Raw genomic sequence first — 20,049 nt, 5'->3', positions numbered from 1 at the left:
TCAGATTTTATGGTATAATGTTCAAATCATATGTTGAAGTAATTTTAAATGATTTGTCATGATCTATTTTTTTTACATCACCAGCTGCTTATCTTCTCTTGGCAAATAAAGCAGCTGCAGTTGACGTTAGGTAAAGTGTTAGAAACTTGGCGCTCTTGCTTATTTAAACTCCACCTCTGCCAGGACAGCAATTCTTATGAACGAAAAGGAACAACTGCACAATTATAAATCTGTTTCTGTTGACAGAGAGTATGCATTAATTATTTTTATGGGAAGGTAGTCAGATGCTGCATTCTATATGTTTCTGAGTTTTTAAATTTAAAGCTTTAGGAGGTTTTGGAAGGATAAGCACCAAATATCTCCTCTAACCTTTATCACTAATGGCCCTAGTTCAACTTGAATAAAGTTGAGTCTTGTTTACTCATCTTGTTCAGGTCAGGAATTAAAACATTTTTAGATGTGTTGACAGTTAATGTGTCAGAAAAGTGTAGGAATTTGCTGTGTTGGCCTCGAAAATAATCTTTTAACTTTTTTGGTCACCCTGCATTTTAGATTAGTTTTGCTGAAAATAAAAATTGGGCTTTGTCTTAAACTGAAAGTTCAGCATTTCCTTTAAGTAAATAACATTGTCAGCATTTAGCAATAGAACAAAAGTTCTTCTTTCAGAGAATATTGCATTAGTTGCAACTGATCATTGATTTTATTGATTTGGCCTCATCATGATTAAATCTCGTCAAGTGTTTTACTGTGGAAACATCTGTCTGGTATTCTCTTTTGAAAAGAGCAAACAAGTGTCATGACATAGCATGTGTCATTGAAGCTACAGAGAGGTATTGCATACCCAAAAGGTTTTTAAAGTTATTAATAGGCGAGGGAGTTGGTAGCGCGTGGTAATTTACTTTCTTTGTTTTTTGTGTTACACTATTAAAGCCTAATGCTTTCATGTTTATAGTATTTGCAACTAAAACATCTAGATATTCATAACATTTCTATGTCTACAATATGTTGGTAAATACAAACAGCTGTTTTATTTATACTTGATTTTGACATATTTTTTTTATAGCAGGCTGTGACAGCAAAACAACACTTTGTCAAAGCGCTTCTTTGTTTTTTGTGTGGCTTTGTTAAAAAACATCTGCTGACATACCACTGGAATCCCCTGGAGATAGCCAGCATTTTTGGGGTTGCTAGAACTCCATATTTCATTCCTTAGCTTGGCACGCACTTAAAAGTGTGTTTTTATCACTATCATATTTTATTGACAGATACAGTTCACTTAGCTTAAATAGTTCCCAGCAAAGTAAAAATCCATTATAATGTGTTGTTCTTCGTGGAGTTTTTAGAAAAGGGATCTATAGGCAAAGATTAAGATCTCTTAACGGTGATTGAAAAGTGATGGAAATGTAAACAATTACAGCTGTTGATGTCCTAATATACAAGTCTTTTTCTTCCCCTGCAACCTGGTCTATAAAAACATCCCCCATTTACCTCCCCAAATCCCCCAAATGTATTAGAAAGTAGCTTAAACAGACAAAAAAAAAAAACTGTCAGTAGCAGTCTTATGTGGACATCCTAACTTTATACATATCTTAACTTTCCCCTTACACCTTACATTTCAGATGGATGGATTAAGACTGCAGATGTTTGCGAATAAAAATAGGTTTATATCGCTTTAAGGTTTTGATATTGGAAGAATTTATTGCTCTTGAATGCGCCATAAAAACGCAGCTGTTGATAAATCCTTAATGGCCAGAGGGATTCGTCAGGACAGTGCCAGTGTGTTCTTCTTCTCATAGGCTGTACAGCATTTTGGTACGGGTGAAGGATGGAGGCAGATGGGTTAGGATTTAAGCTGAGGTTTCAGCTCAACATTGTTTCAGCTGAGTAATTCAGTTAAGTGCATAGTCATTATTGCTTATGTAAAAATGCATCCACTCATGCAGGTGGACTTAACCATGATAGCCCACCTTTCTTTCTCCACCATAGCTGCACGAGAAACCTGTATTAAACCATTTCTGCACTTCAACATTCTGTATTAGATCAGGGATAAAAGAAGTTTGTACTTGTTTGGTACGTGCAGTTATCCAACATATGGATCTATGCTGGATATAGTCAGCACAAATATGATAACTCTTACACCCGGAGTCATTATAGTGCTTCCAACACTGCAACTTTTAATATTTCATGGAGTAGCAACTGTATAACGGTTATTGTGAGGCTGTATCAAACAGGCTGTAAATTTATGTGGAAATAATACCAGAAATTACAACTTGATTTTTTTTTTGAGTGAATATTTTTGATTAGAATTTCCATTAATATGCAAAAAAGAGGATATTTTGGTATTAGCTACCACTAGATGTCACTAATACTTTATACTACCCCTTTAATTGATGTAGTAGCTTTAAACAAAATGTTTCTTTAATAAAAAAAAAAAGTGTCTTTCTTCTCTAGTTTATTGTGATAAAGTGTTTGAGCTTGATATTTTTGATCTCAGGTTTTTTGATTTCTGCCTTTTTAACTTGCATTGCCTGTATCTGCATAGAATGAGCTTAACTTTTTCTTAAGCAAAACACAGAAAACTTGGGTGAGGTTAGGCTATGAAACACTTTGACTGGCCGACCTTCTTCCAATCTACAAATTGTTTCCAGAGTGCGCTCCAGTAATGCAGTGCTGGTTCCCCCAACAACCGTTAAAACATCATGAATACGATTGCGACAACAAACACACAGCCTTCGCCTTTTTGAAACTACAGCATTGAATGGTGATATTACTTTACTGAACTCTGGTTTTGGTATTATAAACTTTAAAGTAAGCTTTTCTGTCTCACCTGTGAACCAAGCTGATCTCCCTGAAAATCTGTCATACCAGCCACATAACAAGCAATCGGTACATGTCTTGAGATGCTTCCCTATAGTTAAAGGTTTACCAGAGTAATTACAGGCAGTGTTGGGCTCTGTCCACACAGACTTGCTTTTGCTCTTGCTGTGACTCTTCTCTGATCTGTTCTTGTCTGAGTGTCTCAGGGGGATTCAAAGGCCGGTCCCAGTGAGGCTGTGTTCTTGTGGCCACATTGGTGGTAACCAGTAGTAACTGTGCAGAAGTTTAAGTTCAGTGTCTCTGGCTCACAAACTCTCTGTTACCTCCTTTAAAGAAGAGCTGTGAGTGTGACGGGCAAATATAAAATGAGGGTCGGGCGGGGCGATATGGACAGAAGAAAATAAGGGTTTGTTCCTTATTGAATGGCTTGTATTATGATGAATTTTGAAAGATAAAAAGTCAAGTTTTCAACATAGAATCTATTTAATAAATACTAAAAAAAAACAACACACAATTCACAATAAATGATATACCGTAACTATTAATAATGAGACTTATCTTGTAAGCTAAATGTACAGTCATCTTAAGCAGCGTGGAACATGTAGCAGTTTAGTTTGCTCATCTAGCTTTATATCAATGTATAAATGCAATTATAACAAAGTAGGTTAATTTTACACTAAGGGTTGAAATTTCTTGTCCATTTCTGAAATACACTTTAACAAGCATTGATCAGATGTATCACATTTTACAATATTGTGTACAGCATCCCAGTTTAAAATGTCTGTTTATACTCTGTTATGCTTCATGTGCCTTGCATTCAAACTCTGCTTACAAATAATAGCTTTAGCCAGTGGAATGGGCTCAGACTGCACTCTGTGACCCTGTTTTTTTCTGGATCTTAAAGAAAAAGATGATAAAAGTCAGGAATGCAGCCAACATCATGATGGAGAGCAAAGAGCATCCATAAAAAACATTCAACATTTCTCACAGAATTCAACAATGTTAGTGCATTATGTTTTTTTAATACTTTGCAGCCCCAACACAGAGAATCTAAAATTCATAAATCAGAATGAAGTGTAGTCATAATGTTAATGGTAAAGTAAACTCTTTTATGGTTTTTAAACAGTCAATGAACATATCCAGTTTATACAATACATCACAAATACAATAGTGAAACATAATTTGTTTGTTTTTTGTTTTAATTGTGTAAATGCTGTCAAGCATATCTGCATGCCTTTTCAATAGGGCATTTCACCCGCATTTTCAAATCCTTCAATATTTTCTTCTTTAATAGCTTAATTTCACTTTTCAACAAGTTTTTCTCCTGCAATTTAGCTTTTGTTAAGTAGTTTTTACTAAATGCTTTTAACAGGTGTTACCTGCAATTTTTGCTTTTCTAACATTTTGGTTACTCTGTGATTCTTCTTTACTTTATCTGCTTCACCATCTCAACTTATGATTTCTCACTCAAGCATTTTTTAAAGAACTGTAGAAAATGGAAAAACAAAAGTGTTTTATTAGATCATGGGATTCCATACAGTTGCACTTTTAAAGCCCACAAGATCTTAATATGTGTTTTGAGTCTCATAAAGAACAAATATGTTAATACAGTAGCAGCAATTTAAAATGGCCCTTCCTGTCAAAAGCCAGCCGAATGGCATTCCCATGGGCGTGCAAATTTTTTTACTTTTACTCCACCCTTTTACTGAATTACAGGGTCTGACCTGGTGATCACGCTTCACTTTAGACCTTAATGTCCAAGAATCATGACAGAAAGAATATTTTAGATGTTTAAAAGGAGAATTGTAGGGGACTAGGAAAGAGGGGATATTTTTAATTACTACTACTGTACATACTGGATTTGTATTTATGGCATGACTAATGACTTGATCATGCAACTATTATTGTGTCCTTCCCCTTCTTGAGGCCTCAATTATGAGGATTGCTCCACAGATATTATGAGATAATCCTGCTACTGTATGTCTGGTGTCATAATCGTGATCTACTTGGAAAGACATAAGGACCATGCATACTAATGTGTGTTGTTTCCTGAGTGCAGACAAGGAAACAACCTGTTAAGTGTAACGTGTAGCCAATCAGAAAGTGTTTCACAACGTATAAAAAACAATTCACCTGAGAATGGAAAAAGAACGGAATTGGTTCAAATTTGTCTGCTATATGAACTTAGCTAAAGTCTTGATGACTCATTAAGGAATCATGGATCTGCCACAGATTAAGAAGCTACTGTTTTTAAAAGCATAAATTTACTTTTAACCAAGTTAAAATATTTAAAGCTCAAATTCTCATGAGAAGAGATAAAGTATCCTGTAAGACACAACTATGTTGGTTTTGTGGACTTTAATAACATTAGGAGAGATGAGGCAGCATAATTATTTCAAGTTAGTCTATTTCCTTTACCTTTTAACAGCTTGCTGAGTCTCTGCAAGGGTAAACGGAGCAAAGCGTGCACTTGACTTCAAAGCTTGGAGCGATGTTGAAAATCATTGGGGATCAATGGCGGCGACAGCTTGTTATCTTGCGGTCCTGTTGAAGTGTGGCCAAGACAGGCAGGATGCATTCATGGAATTAAACAATAGTACATTGTAATCCCTTGCCTGTTTTTCTTTTGAAGGTGTGCATTCAGCATGAAGCTGTGTGAGCACTTTGGTAGATATTTATATCCCTTGTTGACATACATTTTTTTTATATCATGTTCCCTACAGCCACCTTTAACCCTCTTTACTCTGGTCTTCTTCAGTCTCCTTTTCTGCTCTATTTAACAGCTTCAGCTCCATTCCAGCTGACTCCTTTTACTTCTTTGCAATCCTTCTCGATTTCCTCCCAGCAGGTGTATTATTTGGTTTACTTATAATTTTTTAATTTTACTTTTTAGAGAAGAATGCTATATTTATATTTATAAACTTCCAGTTTGTATTTACAGAAGCAAGCAGTGTGTGTGTAAGTAATGTGGGCCATTGTGTGTGTGATTGGCATTGGTGCAACAATATAATGTAGTACTTGGCTTGTCCACGTTTAGCACAGAGTTGGTCTGTGCTGCCAATTTCTCCATCTGTTTAGTTAAATACTCATGCTCACACATACAAAGATGGAAAGGGCTGCAGTATGCAAACATCTGGCAAGGCTGATGTGGTGGCAGTGGAGATTCTGATCAGCAGCACCAAAACTCATACACTTACATAAGAGTTTCTTTTTGTTTTTTTACTTTTCAGCTATTGTTGGCTATTGCGCAAAAAGGCCCATTAGTGCTTCAAGTAGATGTAGTCGAATTGTAACTGTACTTTATATCTGTTTTTACATTGGTAGTTAACTTGTTCTTTTTTTAATTGCTGATGACTAACACTCCTTTTGCAGGCCTTTTGCTACTTTTATACAAAATGCTTTTTCATGGTACTCGCTGTGTGCAGGAAGCTGCTGATTTGTTTTATAGTCCAGGACAATAATTGGCTTTAAATTTACAGTTTTAAAAACTATGTATACCCACATTTTACATGCTACAATGACAAACTTTCACTAAATATACAACATAGTTTCAGAGTTTTTAGAAAAATATAAAAAAATATGAAATGTTAAGTTTATGCAAGTACTAAATTCTCTCAAATCCAGTGCATCTAAACAGCTGTTTAAAGTTACCTACTTCAGAAACAGTGTCCATTAGTGTTCTTAAGTTATTTATTGTTTTCTGAGGGTGAATTGTTATTAAAAACAACTCAAAACATTAGCCCACATTTTCAAACCAACAAAGACATTCTTTCTACTTATGATGAGATGTCAGAAAAGGAGAGAAGCAGCCAAGAGGTCCATGATTACTCTGGAGGAGCTGCAGAGATTCACAGCTCAGAGACTATCTGTTTGCAAGACAAATATTAATCATCCACACTTTCATCAAATTTGATTATTGCAAAATTCTCTGCTTGCAATTTGAAGCAAGTCTATCACTTCATATTTACTCTCAATTCCCAGTCTGCAAGGTGAATTTCTGCCAAATTGTTAAATCCAGTTGTCCATATGGAGTTAATCGAGTGATCAGGCAAATATAGTTTTATTCTAGTTCAATTAAGGCTTTGGCTAACAATTGTTTTGCTTATCAATTAATCTGTTGATTATTTTTTAATTCGTCGATTAATAAACTCATTGCAAAAGATTCCTTAAAGAAAATTTTTGTGGTATAATCACTGCTCTAAGCGGGTTGTTCTGTCAGCTAAAGGCATGTTTTAGAGTCTCTATACTCCAGTAAATGATTTATCAATAACTAAATTAGTGGATGATTATTTCAATAATCGATTGATAGGTATTTTTCAGCCCTATTCTTGATTGGACATCTTTGGAAAATACAAAATAATTGTGGTGTATGTTAGATCAGATTTGAGTCAAGCTTTGAATGAGTGTGACCTTTAACCTCTTCTCTCTGCCTGTTGTACAGTACAATCGAACAGTACAGACATTATCTTGCATTGGCTAAGATAATTTCTGTTAATTCATTTGAATTTTAAACAGAGCGCATGAATTTTACTTATAAGTTGGCTGTTTATTAATCTTTGTATTACAAATTCCCGGGGTGAAGCAGATATACGTAAAGATGTTGTTGAAGCAAAGGCTAATATGGTGAAATTATTATAGATATTTATATCCAGTTTATATAAGATTATTAAATCAGATATTTTGATAGATAATATCATCTCATGTAATTGTCAATATCTGTGATTAATGTAGAGATAAATCCCAGCCTGATGAATGGTTGTTTTATTGGTGGATTCTTTTTTTAAATTAAATGAGGTAATTCATTCAGTCATTTGTGAGTCGTGCTTATTGACGTTGACACATTTTATGCTTCATTACGAAACTATTGTTCAGATGGAATAGTTCTTGTCAGAAAGAAAGCAACATTTTTGTTTGGCTGGGGTCAAGACCTCCTACCTTTTCCAACCTTTGGTGTCCCACATGGTTCAGTTCTTGAACCAATCTTGTTTACACATTGCTTTATTGGTTTAACAGCTGTCTCTACAAATAGTTCTGTATTTTTAATGTATTACTGGTGAAAGTTTGTAAATATTATGGTTCAGCATTGGAAGAGAACTCCTGTAACTCCTCCTTTAAAGTTAAAAGGAAATCTTCAAACAATTTTATTTTTTCTTAAAATATACCTGTTTGCGTTTTTTTTTTTAGAAGATGTTTATAGCCTCAGTTTCAACCTGACCAGATTCTTTATATTTACTGTCTCTCATTGTTTTATATTTTTAACCTGCAAGGGACCAAGGATGAAAATCAGCTTAACGGCTAAACCTGACTTGCATACAGGTTCTAAACCATAATTACTGAAAAAGTAAATGTTCCAAATATAAAATTTTGAATGCATTGTTGCAAGAAATCTGTCAGATTTCAGAGAATGGATCTGCATTTCTTAAGTGATTGAAATTATTTCTAGAATTTTCTTCCAGATCATCTGAATTTCTGTTTTAGCATGTTGCACAATGACAAATGTATTCTCTTTTGCAACCTCCTGCTTGCTTGTATTTGGCTATCCTTGTGCACACATTAAGTAATTTTGACCTTTGTTCTCTATCCCTTCCAGTTTCTCCCAACATCAGCTTATTTCTTCAAATGAGGTGGAAATGTTGGTAATCCACCACGTCATAGGCTCATTTTGTCCCTCATTAGAGTTAAAGGTTTGAAAGTAGGATAGCTGAAAAGTCCAGATCAGATTTTCGCACCATTTTAGTGCTGTTTACCAGCTAGTGCAGTGGCTGAGAGCCCGATTTAGGCTTCTTACACAATTTTTTAGTCTTAATGGTTTCCTAGGTCCTGTGCATGGCCTGGTGATTGGTGAAGGTGTGGCTGAGAGCTGTTTATCATTCTGAGCTGCCTGCTAAGCCTTTAGTAACAGGCAGAAACATATGGACAGACAGGATGGGTTAGGGGGAGTGAAAACACACACGCACAAAATTAGCTGTCTTCCCTCGGTTAAAGGCTTTCAGCTGTGGATCATTTAATGGCAGTGAGCAGGAGTAGAAAAAATGTAGTTTTCCATCAGTGGAACTCGCAATTGGTCCTAAATTTTAAAAGCTTAAAAAAAAAAAAAAAAAAAAAAAACAGGGAGTACACGCAAGCTAAAAAAAAACATAAAAATAAAGATTAAAACTTTGCAGCTTTCTGTTTCACAAGTTTACCTTAAAATGGTCTTAAAATTCGTATTTACCTTTTGTTGTAGAAAGATAAACATTTTTTAAAATGCAGTTTTTTTTATTGTTAAGCCTGAATTAAGCAGGTGCAAAAGAAAATAATTGGAAATTAGACTCACTTATTATTGGAAGTTTTTCAGTGTTTTGTTACATAACCTTTTATTTCTGGCATGCTTCAGAATTTACATCCAGCTGACAAAAAAAGAACCAAAAAGGAGCAAAAGAGAAATGAAAGAGTAAGGACATTATGTCTGAAACGTTGAGGTTTCACCCAAGACAAACGCAGTAATGGCAAAGTCTGCAGCTTGATTTTGAGCTGATGCAGTGAAAATCTTTCTGCCAGACTTCTTTTAACTGGAGGAAGTATGCATACACAAATGCATGAGGGCTGGGGCTGTGTGATATGGCCAAATTTTAAAAATTGTTTTATGCAATTGCGATTTTATATAGACTTTCTTCTGCACTAACCCCAATAATCAAATATGCTCCATAAAAGTATCTGTTTGTAGAGAAGCTGTAATAAGAACAAAACAGAACTGCAGTTTATGGATCCAAATATATGTATTTAAGAGGACAGTTTGCTGAGTCAGAAATCAGTCCTGGTTGGACATAAAGTGCAGAGCGCATCTAAGCCTTTGTTTAGTGTACTGGTGCTTAATGTAGTGATAAAATTAATTAAGGTAAATAGTAACTTTAATACCTGGGACTGCACAGAATTGCCTAAAATCAAAGTAATACCAGACAACTCTTTCCTCTTTGGCCACAGGCTTTTGTTTTCATGGTTTTTCATGCTTTCATGTCGAGAGCTTCTTTTTCACTGGACTTTAATTCTGCATGGAAAAGTACTGACTTCTAGCTCTCATGCATGGATCTTTGCACACGCTTAAACTCTCTACAACTCTTCTGTTTGAGGTTAGAACTCACTTTAAATGTATTATCTCCTCCCAAAAGCCTGGAGCTAAAATTTTGTGACCCACTATCATTAAATTGTTATGTGATCAAAATTAAGTGCATCTGCAATTTCAAAATGGAGATTTTTATAATTGCAATTCTAGTGCAATTGTGAATAATTGTCCAGCCTAATCGAAATATAAGCTATAAACATCAGATATCTTAAGGGCTCACTAATAACAATAGTGATTTCTTTATTCTCCTTATAAGCAGATCTTCTTTTTTTTTTTATCAAAAAGCCTTTCTTTGCTATGAATACCTTTTACGATTTCTAGATGGCATGATGCAAATTCTTCATCATGGTCCACAGATCAAGGTGTTTCCTATTTTAGAAGGTGTCACTCAAAAAGCCACTTTATTCTTTCTAAAAGGAATATCCTAAAATTGTCTGCTGTAAAAACAGGTGAAAAAGCTAAATGATATTTATGTATGTTTCAAGATTTGTATATTTTCATATCCAAAATAGCATGATTTATTCCCCTAAAAAAAGCCTCTATAAGTTTTAATAAAGTATTTTTCCATGTGTAGTTTCATAACATTTTATCTCTATCACATGTCAGATTTGTCTGACATTCGGCTGTCTTTAAAAATGAAAACAGATTCTGAAAGCATAGCTGCACAACTTGGCCCTCACTCTCTAGCTTGATCTTAGAAACATCTTTGCTTTGAACCCCCAGTGTCTTTCTTCAAAAACTGAGTTTTTGCACAAAAAATTATTTTACAGAGTTGTTAGTCTGATTCACTTAAATCTGATACTATGTATTAAATGTCAACACGTTTTCCTTATTATCCTATCTGAACCATTGCTGTCACATAGGCTTTCCTTTGCACACATTCCCTCCACAAGCTGTATGTTGATATCGTCGGAATTTGCAGGGATGGGGGAGGAAAACCTTATTCTGAAAGCAAAATTCTTTTTCATGCCTGCATGACAGCATAAAAAAGATGAAGTGAAGGAATGAGTACGAATGATTACTATGACATTGTATTGAAAGTTGGAAAAGTTATTAAAGCATTGATTTGATTAGTGCAGAGTGTTTTCCTTTTGATGCTATGGATTGAAGGGTGACTGCATTTGCATTTTCTATGTAAACACATGGGAAGCAGTCTCTATATAATTATCTTAGTCGCAAAGCTGTAAGTAACTTTTGTATTATGCTCATAAACCACAAGAATTGTAAATATTGTGCTGTATTCTGTATTTAATATCTTGTTTAATTTTCCATTTAAGTTGTAATTTTAAATGCAACCCAGAGTAAGCATAAAGAGCATTGAGGAGAGTGAGTAAAGTAGAAATCAATGTTAGGTTCTGCTGATTATTTATGGCTGCACTAAGCCCTGAAACTCCCAGCTAGATGAAAAACTGGTCTTAGGCAGAAGTGGGCAGAGGGTAGTAGGTCGTTGATAATGAGTTATGAGGTGCGAAGGGAGAGATGAAAGATGATGGGGAAGGACACAGAGGTATGTGTGGATTGATCTCATGGCTGGTCACTGAAATTTGAGCCTACTCGTAATCAGCAGCTTCTGTTCCTATACATCTACATTTACAGAGATCCACAACTTTACCTTACCTTCTTTTTTATGTGTGTTACGGCGGCTGCTTGTCTCAGATCTTTGATCAGAGACATGTTGGTTTACCTCACTTACTAAAAAAGGATGATGTAAAGCCCTTGTGTCAGTATGTTCAAACAGGAAGCCTGACACATACAATTTCAAGGTTTTTGTTTTTTCAGTTGTTTTTTTTTATATACGGTATATGTGTGTTACTCTTTAAGTTGGTGTTGTTGTTTTTTCTTTTTACCTGAAATATTTTTGTCTGTGCAGTGCAAATATGGAGCACAATTATTGTAATGCAGTGTTGCAAACTACTTTTACAGGAAAAAATATATTATTCATTAGGGCTGGGAGGTATAGAAAAAAAGCATATGGATACAAAAAAAATGCATATTGATTAATATCGATAGTTATCTAAAAGATCCTAGACACTTACTTCTCCTGTTCCATTCTTTGTCTATGTAGTGAATTGAGGTGGAGGTGGGGCTCGGATGTGCGACTTGAACAAAGTTTCAAATTTGTGGCGTAGTAGACAGAGACAGATTGCAGCCCATTTTGCACTGATTCCCTAAACTCAGTGTACAAATTAGAGAGCGCTGAGTTAGAGAAAAACTTGCAGACCAGAACTTCATATTCAAGAGTGAAAAGCAGCTGTTGAGAGCCAGGTTTTTCAACTGCAGACAATAGCAGCACATCCATCGCTATAAAGCATGTTACTGCATGAGTGATGTCCTTATGCCAAATGGACGCTTTTTCGTATTTATTACAAAGAAGGAAGCCCAGTTTAGCTTGCCGTTGTGGTACAGTGCCGGGGCCGACACAGCTCATTCTCCACTGGGTGTGAGCTGCTTAGATGATAAAACAAGTTGGTTGTGTTACCATACTTTGTTTTTACTGGTTCCCTGCAAATTTTACAAGTCACTGTCGTTTGGTTTCTATCTGACTTGCTATAACCGAAATATTGCCAAACTGGTGAGCTACTAAAACGCTTCTTTGGGACAATTTCCTCCGCCTCTCATTCTGCGACATATTCACGTGCTCACTGTTGTGGTTTGAGAGGGTGGTGCTTTGTGACGCTGGCCTGGTCCGAAATTGCGATTGGTTGGTGGGAAGGGGCGACTGTAGCATCAACCAACATGATAGGCTACAATGAAAAGGAAGGAAAACTGTTTTTTCTATATGGAACTTCTCTCTTATCCCTCTTATTTTTTTCCCAAACAAAACAAAATAGATGATTATAGATTTCAAGATGAAAAGGAATATGTCTAACATTAGTTGCATCATGAGAGATGAGAAAGAGACAGCTGAACCAAATCCTTTCTGCTTCCGGCCCTCACTATAGTAACTGAAGTTTTAGAAAAATTTTGATAATATAGCTTTAAGTAGAATGGGATTTTCTTTTGGATTGATATAGTATTTTTTATTAAAGTGATATTGAATAAACTATATATCTTATTGACATTTGCTTTTTTTCCGACTTATTTACAGCTACCCTTGAGCCTCACTTCACAGACTGCATCTCGAGGGACCAGGTGACTTTCCGCTGCTGGTGGAGTCCAGGCAGGCTCCACAACCTGTCCTCTCCTGGAACACTGAGTGTATTTTACCTAAAGAAGGAGTGCGTGCAGCTTAAACAATGAATTATATGTACATCTCCTAAAGACTTACTGTATAAAAATCTGATGTTCTTTTACCTGTGTTTCCGCTCATTTAGCTCTCCAACTAGTGAATGGAAGGAATGTCCTGAGTACATCCATGAAAACAGAGAGTGCTTTTTTGATGCAAATCACACATCGATTTGGACCCCGTACTGTGTCCAGCTTCGTGGCCAAAATATCACCTACTTCAATGAAGATGACTGTTTCACAGTGGAAAATATTGGTTTGTTGTCTGAATTTTTTTTACGATTTTATTTTTATTTTTATGAATCATTTAAAAGTGGGGAAACTATCCCCACTTCTAAAGTGCACCCTTTTGTTGATGCCTGGTACTATCTAGTCTGCACTTTTTTGAGGCTGCTCCAAGCTGCCTTTCAGCTGTCACAGACATTTATTATTTCTCTTAAAGTTTGTTGTTAATGTATACTAAATTAAATTATTGTTGTTTAAGAAATTAGTCTCACATCTCATATACCGGTAATACAGGTGCTGGTCATAAAATTAGAATATCATGAAAAAGTAGATTGATTTCAGTAATTCCATTTAAAAAGTGAAACTTGTATATTATATTCATACATTACATACAAACTCATATATTTCAGATGTTTATTTTGTTTAATTTTGATGATTACAAATGACAACAAATGAAAATCCCAAATTCATCATATCAGAAAATTAGAATATTACTGAAGACCAATAAAAACAAAGGATTTATAGAAATGTTGGCCAACTGAAAAGTATGAACATGAAAAGTATGAGCATGTACAGCACTCAGTATTTAGTTGGGCCTCCTTTGGCCTGTATTACTGCAGCAATGCGGCGTGGCATGGAGTCGATCAGTCTGTGGCACTGCTCAGGTGTTATGATAGCCCAGGTTGCTCTAATAGTGGCTTTTAGCTCTTCTGAATTGTTGGGTCTGGTGTATTGCATCTTCTTCTTCACAATACCCCATAGATTTTCTATGGGGTTAAGGTCAGGAGAGTTTGCTGGCCAATTAAGAACAGGGATACCATGGTCCTTCAACCAGGTACTGGTAGCTTTGGCACTGTGTGCAGGTGCCATAAAATTAGAATATCATGAAAAAGTAGATTGATTTCAGTAATTCCATTTAAAAAGTGAAACTTGTATATTATATTCATACATTACATACAAACTCATATATTTCAGATGTTTATTTTGTTTAATTTTGATGATTACAAATGACAACAAATGAAAATCTCAAATTCATCATATCAGAAAATTAGAATATTGTGAAAAGGTTCAAAATTGATGGCCCCTGGTGCCACACTCTAATCAGCTAATTAACCCAAACCACCTGCAAAAGCCTTTAAATGGTCTTTCAGTCTAGTTCTATAGGCTACACAATCATGGGGAAGACTGCTGACTTGACAGTTGTCCAAAAGACGACCATCGACACCTTGCACAAGGAGGGCAAGACACAAAAGGTCATCGCTAAAGAGGCTGGCTGTTCACAGAGCTCAGTGTCCAAGCACATTAATAGAGAGGCGAAGGGAAGGAAAAGATGTGGTCGAAAAAAGTGTACAAGCAAGAGAGATAACCGCACCCTGGAGAGGATTGTGAAACAAAACCCATTCAAAAATGTGGGGGAGATTCACAAAGAGTGGACTGCAGCTGGAGTGAGTGCTTCAAGAACCACCACACACAGACGTATGAAAGACATGGGTTTCTGCTGTCGCATTCCTTGTGTCAAGCCACTCTTGAACCACAGACAGCGTCAGAAGCGTCTTGCCTGGGCTAAAGAGAAACAGGACTGGACTGCTGGTGAGTGGTCCAAAGTCATGTTCTCTGATGAAAGTAAATTTTGCATTTCCTTTGGAAATCAAGGTCCCAGAGTCTGGAGGAAAAGAAGAGAGGCACTTCATCCACGTTGCTTGAAGTCCAGTGTAAAGTTTCCACAGTCAGTGATGGTTTGGGGTGCCATGTCATCTGCTGGTGTTGGTCCATTGTGTTTTCTGAGGTCCAGGGTCAACGCAGCCACATACCAGGAAGTTTTAGAGCACTTCATGCTTCCTGCAGCTGACCAACTTTTTGGAGATGCAGATTTCATTTTCCAACAGGACTTGGCACCTGCACACAGTGCCAAAGCTACCAGTACCTGGTTGAAGGACCATGGTATCCCTGTTCTTAATTGGCCAGCAAACTCTCCTGACCTTAACCCCATAGAAAATCTATGGGGTATTGTGAAGAAGAAGATGCAATACACCAGACCCAACAATTCAGAAGAGCTAAAAGCCACTATTAGAGCAACCTGGGCTATCATAACACCTGAGCAGTGCCACAGACTGATCGACTCCATGCCACGCCGCATTGCTGCAGTAATACAGGCCAAAGGAGGCCCAACTAAATACTGAGTGCTGTACATGCTCATACTTTTCATGTTCATACTTTTCAGTTGGCCAACATTTCTATAAATCCTTTGTTTTTATTGGTCTTCAGTAATATTCTAATTTTCTGATATGATGAATTTGGGATTTTCATTTGTTGTCATTTGTAATCATCAAAATTAAACAAAATAAACATCTGAAATATATGAGTTTGTATGTAATGTATGAATATAATATACAAGTTTCACTTTTTAAATGGAATTACTGAAATCAATCTACTTTTTCATGATATTCTAATTTTATGACCAGCACCTGTATATGGGTATTTTATACCTAGGAAGAAACTTTAACCACTGACTCCACTATGACTTGCTCTACTCCACCCCAACAATTTTCCATTTACATTTACTGCTCTTTCGGTACAGCACTGCTTGCTTTTTCCAGGTCGTGCTCAGGCTTAGGTACAGTCAGAGATGAGTAAAGCCAGAAAAAAACAGTACTGAAAAAAGGCAGTAATGGAAATGTTCAGATACCTGATGTGGAGTACAGCTAGGCCAAGTGGCGTCATTGGACAATGAGTATAAGAGTTTAATATTATATAACAGTGTTTTTTTCACTCACAGCATATAGTAATAAAGATTCTACTTTTAATTTAATTTAGTTAAGGATACCAATATTGCAGCTTCAACTGTTGAGCAATGCAGATATTGATCCGATATGATATCAGCACAAATGATACATACCTTCATTACTCGTTTTGTGGTGTGGAATGTTAAAAAAGGCTTTATCAATAGATTTTACACTAATAGAGAATAATAGTTGTTAACAACGGGTATGAGAACACCCTATTTATCATTAACCTTTGGTTTACATTAACTTTACTAAAAATGGATAGAAGCTGAGTGTTTCTGTTAGCTTGTTTTATCTGAGATTTTAGATGCAGGCCGATATATTCCGATATTTGGACTGATTCCCCATTATGATTTTGACATTCCAATAGAATAACATGGAATAGAATAGAATAGAAATAATTTTATTTGTCCCTTGGCTGAGAAATGCAGGTGTACCATAAGCAAAGTGCAAGGCAAATGTGAGCTTGCAGATACACACAAAAGTAAAAATATAATAAAGAAAATAAATGAGAGACTCTACTGTAAGGGTCAAATTTACAACAACAAAATCAGAACTGTAAGGGTTTTTAAAGATTGCTATACTTAAAGCACTTTCCCCCTTGCAGTTAGTCCAGAACGCTGTGGCCCGGCTTTTAATGGGCACCAAAAAACATGACCACATCACCCCAATTCTTGCGTCTTTGCGCTGGCTCCCTGTTAAGTTTACAATTGTTTTCAAAATATTGTTGTTTGGACTGGCACCTCTACATCGCAGACCTCATCCAAATCTACCGTCTCCTGCCCGCTTTGAGGTCTAAGGGCCAGCTCCAGCTTGTGATTACTAGGGCAAATCAGAAAATCTGAGGGGACAGAGCATTCTCTGTTGTTGACCCTAAGCTGTGGAATGCCCTGCCCCTCAATATACGTACGGCCCCCACATTGGAGTGTTTTAAATCTTGTCGATTCACTTTTATTCTCTAGCTTTTAGCGTTGCGTAAGTTCTGTGGTCCCCTGTGGCTTTGTATTTATTTTATTGAATTTATTGTTTTTAACTGTTTTATTTATATTTATTGTTTTATGCTCCCCTTGTTGCGTGTACAGCACTTTGGAAACATTTTGTTGCTTAAATGTGCTATATAAATAAAGTGGATTAGATTATCATGAAGGTATGTGCTACTGAGTAGGGTGGTTTAAAACATGTCAAAATTCATACATTTGTATTTATGTATAATAAACAACAAAACAGTGTTTAGAAGAATGAAAAACATGTAAACATGTATTGAGCTCTTTTGGAGTAGTGAGGGTTATAATGCCTACGAGCTACCAGAAAGAATGATCTGTGATAACGCTTCTTTGTGAATGTGGGGTGCAGCAGTCTGTAACCACACACTAAAAACATTATGTGGTTATTGACTCTGATTGGTTAGATTTCGGGTTTGTTATCTGCAGATGTCGAACTTTTACTCTAACTTATTTAAAACTGGATTCTTGGAAATACTTTTTCTACAAAGAATTTATCTCAAACCTTAAACGTTTTTGGCAATAGTGTGTATATGTCGTTAAAATTGAGCACATACTGTTTGTAGGCAAGAAAGTGCCTAAAATTTAACCTGAAATCTAGGTCGCCTTAATATGAAGACATTTAAAGCTCTGTGCTTACATAAGAGTGAAAGCACATTTAAAAAGAAATACCTTCTGGCTGACGATGCATTTGGAGTGATCTTGGATATCATTTAGGTTTTCCTTTTTGAATATTTTATTAATATTTCTAATCATTGCTAAAAAAAATTTAATGTATCTATAAAGCAATATATTTTAAATAAAGTCCTTAAGAATTGCTAAGTTGATACACCAGGATTTACTGGAGCCTTCTATGGTCTAAAAGTACACATGCCAAGAAAAAAAGCTGCTGCCTGAAAAAAACATTAGATAACTTGACTGTCTGCCAGATAACGAAGATAAAGACAGAGACCAGCTCTCTGTGAATCATATGGACCTGACAGACAAATTAAAAGCAGCTCTCAGGGTCTCTTTCCAACTGAAGGGCCACAAAATAAAAACAAAGCCTAGACTGCCGCAACCATTCTTTTGATACAGCATGCCAAATAAATTTATATGAACTGAAAAACCTCTACATTTACATACTTTCTTTTTCCGACACAGATATGCAAAACCATCATCCTATAAAAAATAATACATAGATGTTACTCTGGTCTATGATAGATGTCTATAAATAGGCCTAAGATGATATGTAAGCTTTTCTTTTTTTCTAACATATGGTGAGTTTTAGGTTATAGCTTGCATGTGTACATTATGTTTGGCGTTAAAAAAATGTAAAACATTTTTGAGAATAATGTTAATTGTGATGTATTAATTATTGAAATAAGTATCAATTTATTTACTAATCTGTTATTAGTACAGTATAAAGACTCCAAAACATGCTTTTGCTTAAAGGGATAGTTCGGGATTTTTGACATGAATCTGTATGACATCCCCATCACCAGTGTCATGCAATCACACTGACTTACCCCTGGCAGCGTCCTGTGAGCAGAGTTCTCGTCCAGTTTTGGTCAAGCCGAAAGTAGTCCGGCAGGTTTGCTAGACCCAGCGAAATAAAACGTTTCTCTTCCCAAAACATTATGTGTTCAAAAGAGTGATATTTTTGCATCCCAAAAACATTGTAGTGGAAAAAGTCACACGTCGTTATCACTTCGTCCTATTTTCTCTCTGTTCGTATCAGTGCGCGCCGTCATTCAGACAGCTAGGGCCTACTAACCTGACAACAGCCAGATGCATGTCTCCCTCCGCCCAGAGCTAGGCGGAGAGAGAAAATAGGACCAATTGACCAATTGATAACGACGTGTGACTTTTTCCACTACAATGTTTTTGGGATGCAAAAATATCACTCTTTTGAAGACATAATGTTTTGGGAAGAGAAAAGTTTTATTTCGCTGGGTCTAGCAAACCTGCCGGACTACTTTCGGCTTGACCAAAACTGGACGAGAACTCTGCTCACAGGACGCTGCCAGGGGTAAGTCAGTGTGATTGCATGACACTGGTGATGGGGATGCCATACAGATTCATGTCAAAAATCCCGAACTATCCCTTTAAATAGTAAAACACTGAGCATTGATTAAGATAAAAGTTTATAGAATATACATAGATTTAGTTTTTATGCAAAGATTTATTTATGCGTAAATATGGTCTATCCTGACCTGAACTGCTGAAGTGGCAATTTTTTATATACAGACTTTTTACTCAATCTTACGAAATCTTTCCTACAATTCAAAGTATGTTATATCTCAAAATAAAAGCATGGTACAAAATTCATGTTCTAGTGTAGTTTAAATCTTTAAACACTATCATTTACAATGTTTGGAAGCTTTAATTCTAGAGTGCAGCTAGGAGTATAACAGTGTTGTTTTACTTGGAGTCATCAGCTTCAAACCAAAAAGTGCCTTGAAATCAAAAAATATAAACAGCTACATGTTTTCCCTTTTTGTTCACCTCTGAACTTCTGCTCTTTTCCCCTCCCTACAGTGCGTCCTGACCCTCCTGTGTCTCTAAACTGGACACTGCTGAATATCAGCCCCTCTGGACTCAGTTACGATGTCCTAGTCAACTGGGAGCCCCCGCCCTCTGCAGATGTTAGTGTAGGCTGGATGCGCATAGAGTATGAAGTCCAATATAGAGAGAGGAATGCCACCAACTGGGAAACGGTGAGTTTTCTTGTGAAACTTCCTCGCTATCTTAAGTTTTTGAAGTATAATGCCTTATTCCTTCTCCCCTTTGCTGTCTGAACTCCCTCCTGAACTCTTGTGGCTGAAATGCAGTGTAGCTTTCTTGGCAAGCCCACTAAAGCCAGAGCAGGACCCTCTGAGACAACAGCCTCTCTGAAGGAAGAGAAGGGAGGGAT

General features: G+C 36.3%; 1 protein-coding gene across 1 annotated transcript in view; it reads left to right on the top strand.

Annotated features, from left to right (window-relative positions):
* ghra (growth hormone receptor a) overlaps positions 1–20,049 on the top strand; it is a 41,190-nt gene that overhangs the window by 12,745 nt on the left and 8,396 nt on the right. Inside the window, exons 3-5 of the mRNA XM_038308081.1 lie at positions 13,008–13,137; positions 13,234–13,400; positions 19,674–19,852. Coding sequence (XP_038164009.1) covers positions 13,008–13,137; positions 13,234–13,400; positions 19,674–19,852 — 476 coding nt within the window. The remainder of the gene's footprint in view (positions 1–13,007; positions 13,138–13,233; positions 13,401–19,673; positions 19,853–20,049) is intronic.

This window comes from Cyprinodon tularosa, unplaced genomic scaffold (genome assembly GCF_016077235.1).
Source record: "Cyprinodon tularosa strain WSP-4 unplaced genomic scaffold, ASM1607723v1 ctg63, whole genome shotgun sequence".
Taxonomy (NCBI): Eukaryota; Metazoa; Chordata; class Actinopteri; order Cyprinodontiformes; family Cyprinodontidae; genus Cyprinodon; species Cyprinodon tularosa.
Note: the sequence above shows the minus strand (reverse complement) of the source record. Positions and strands in the feature narration are given on the sequence as shown.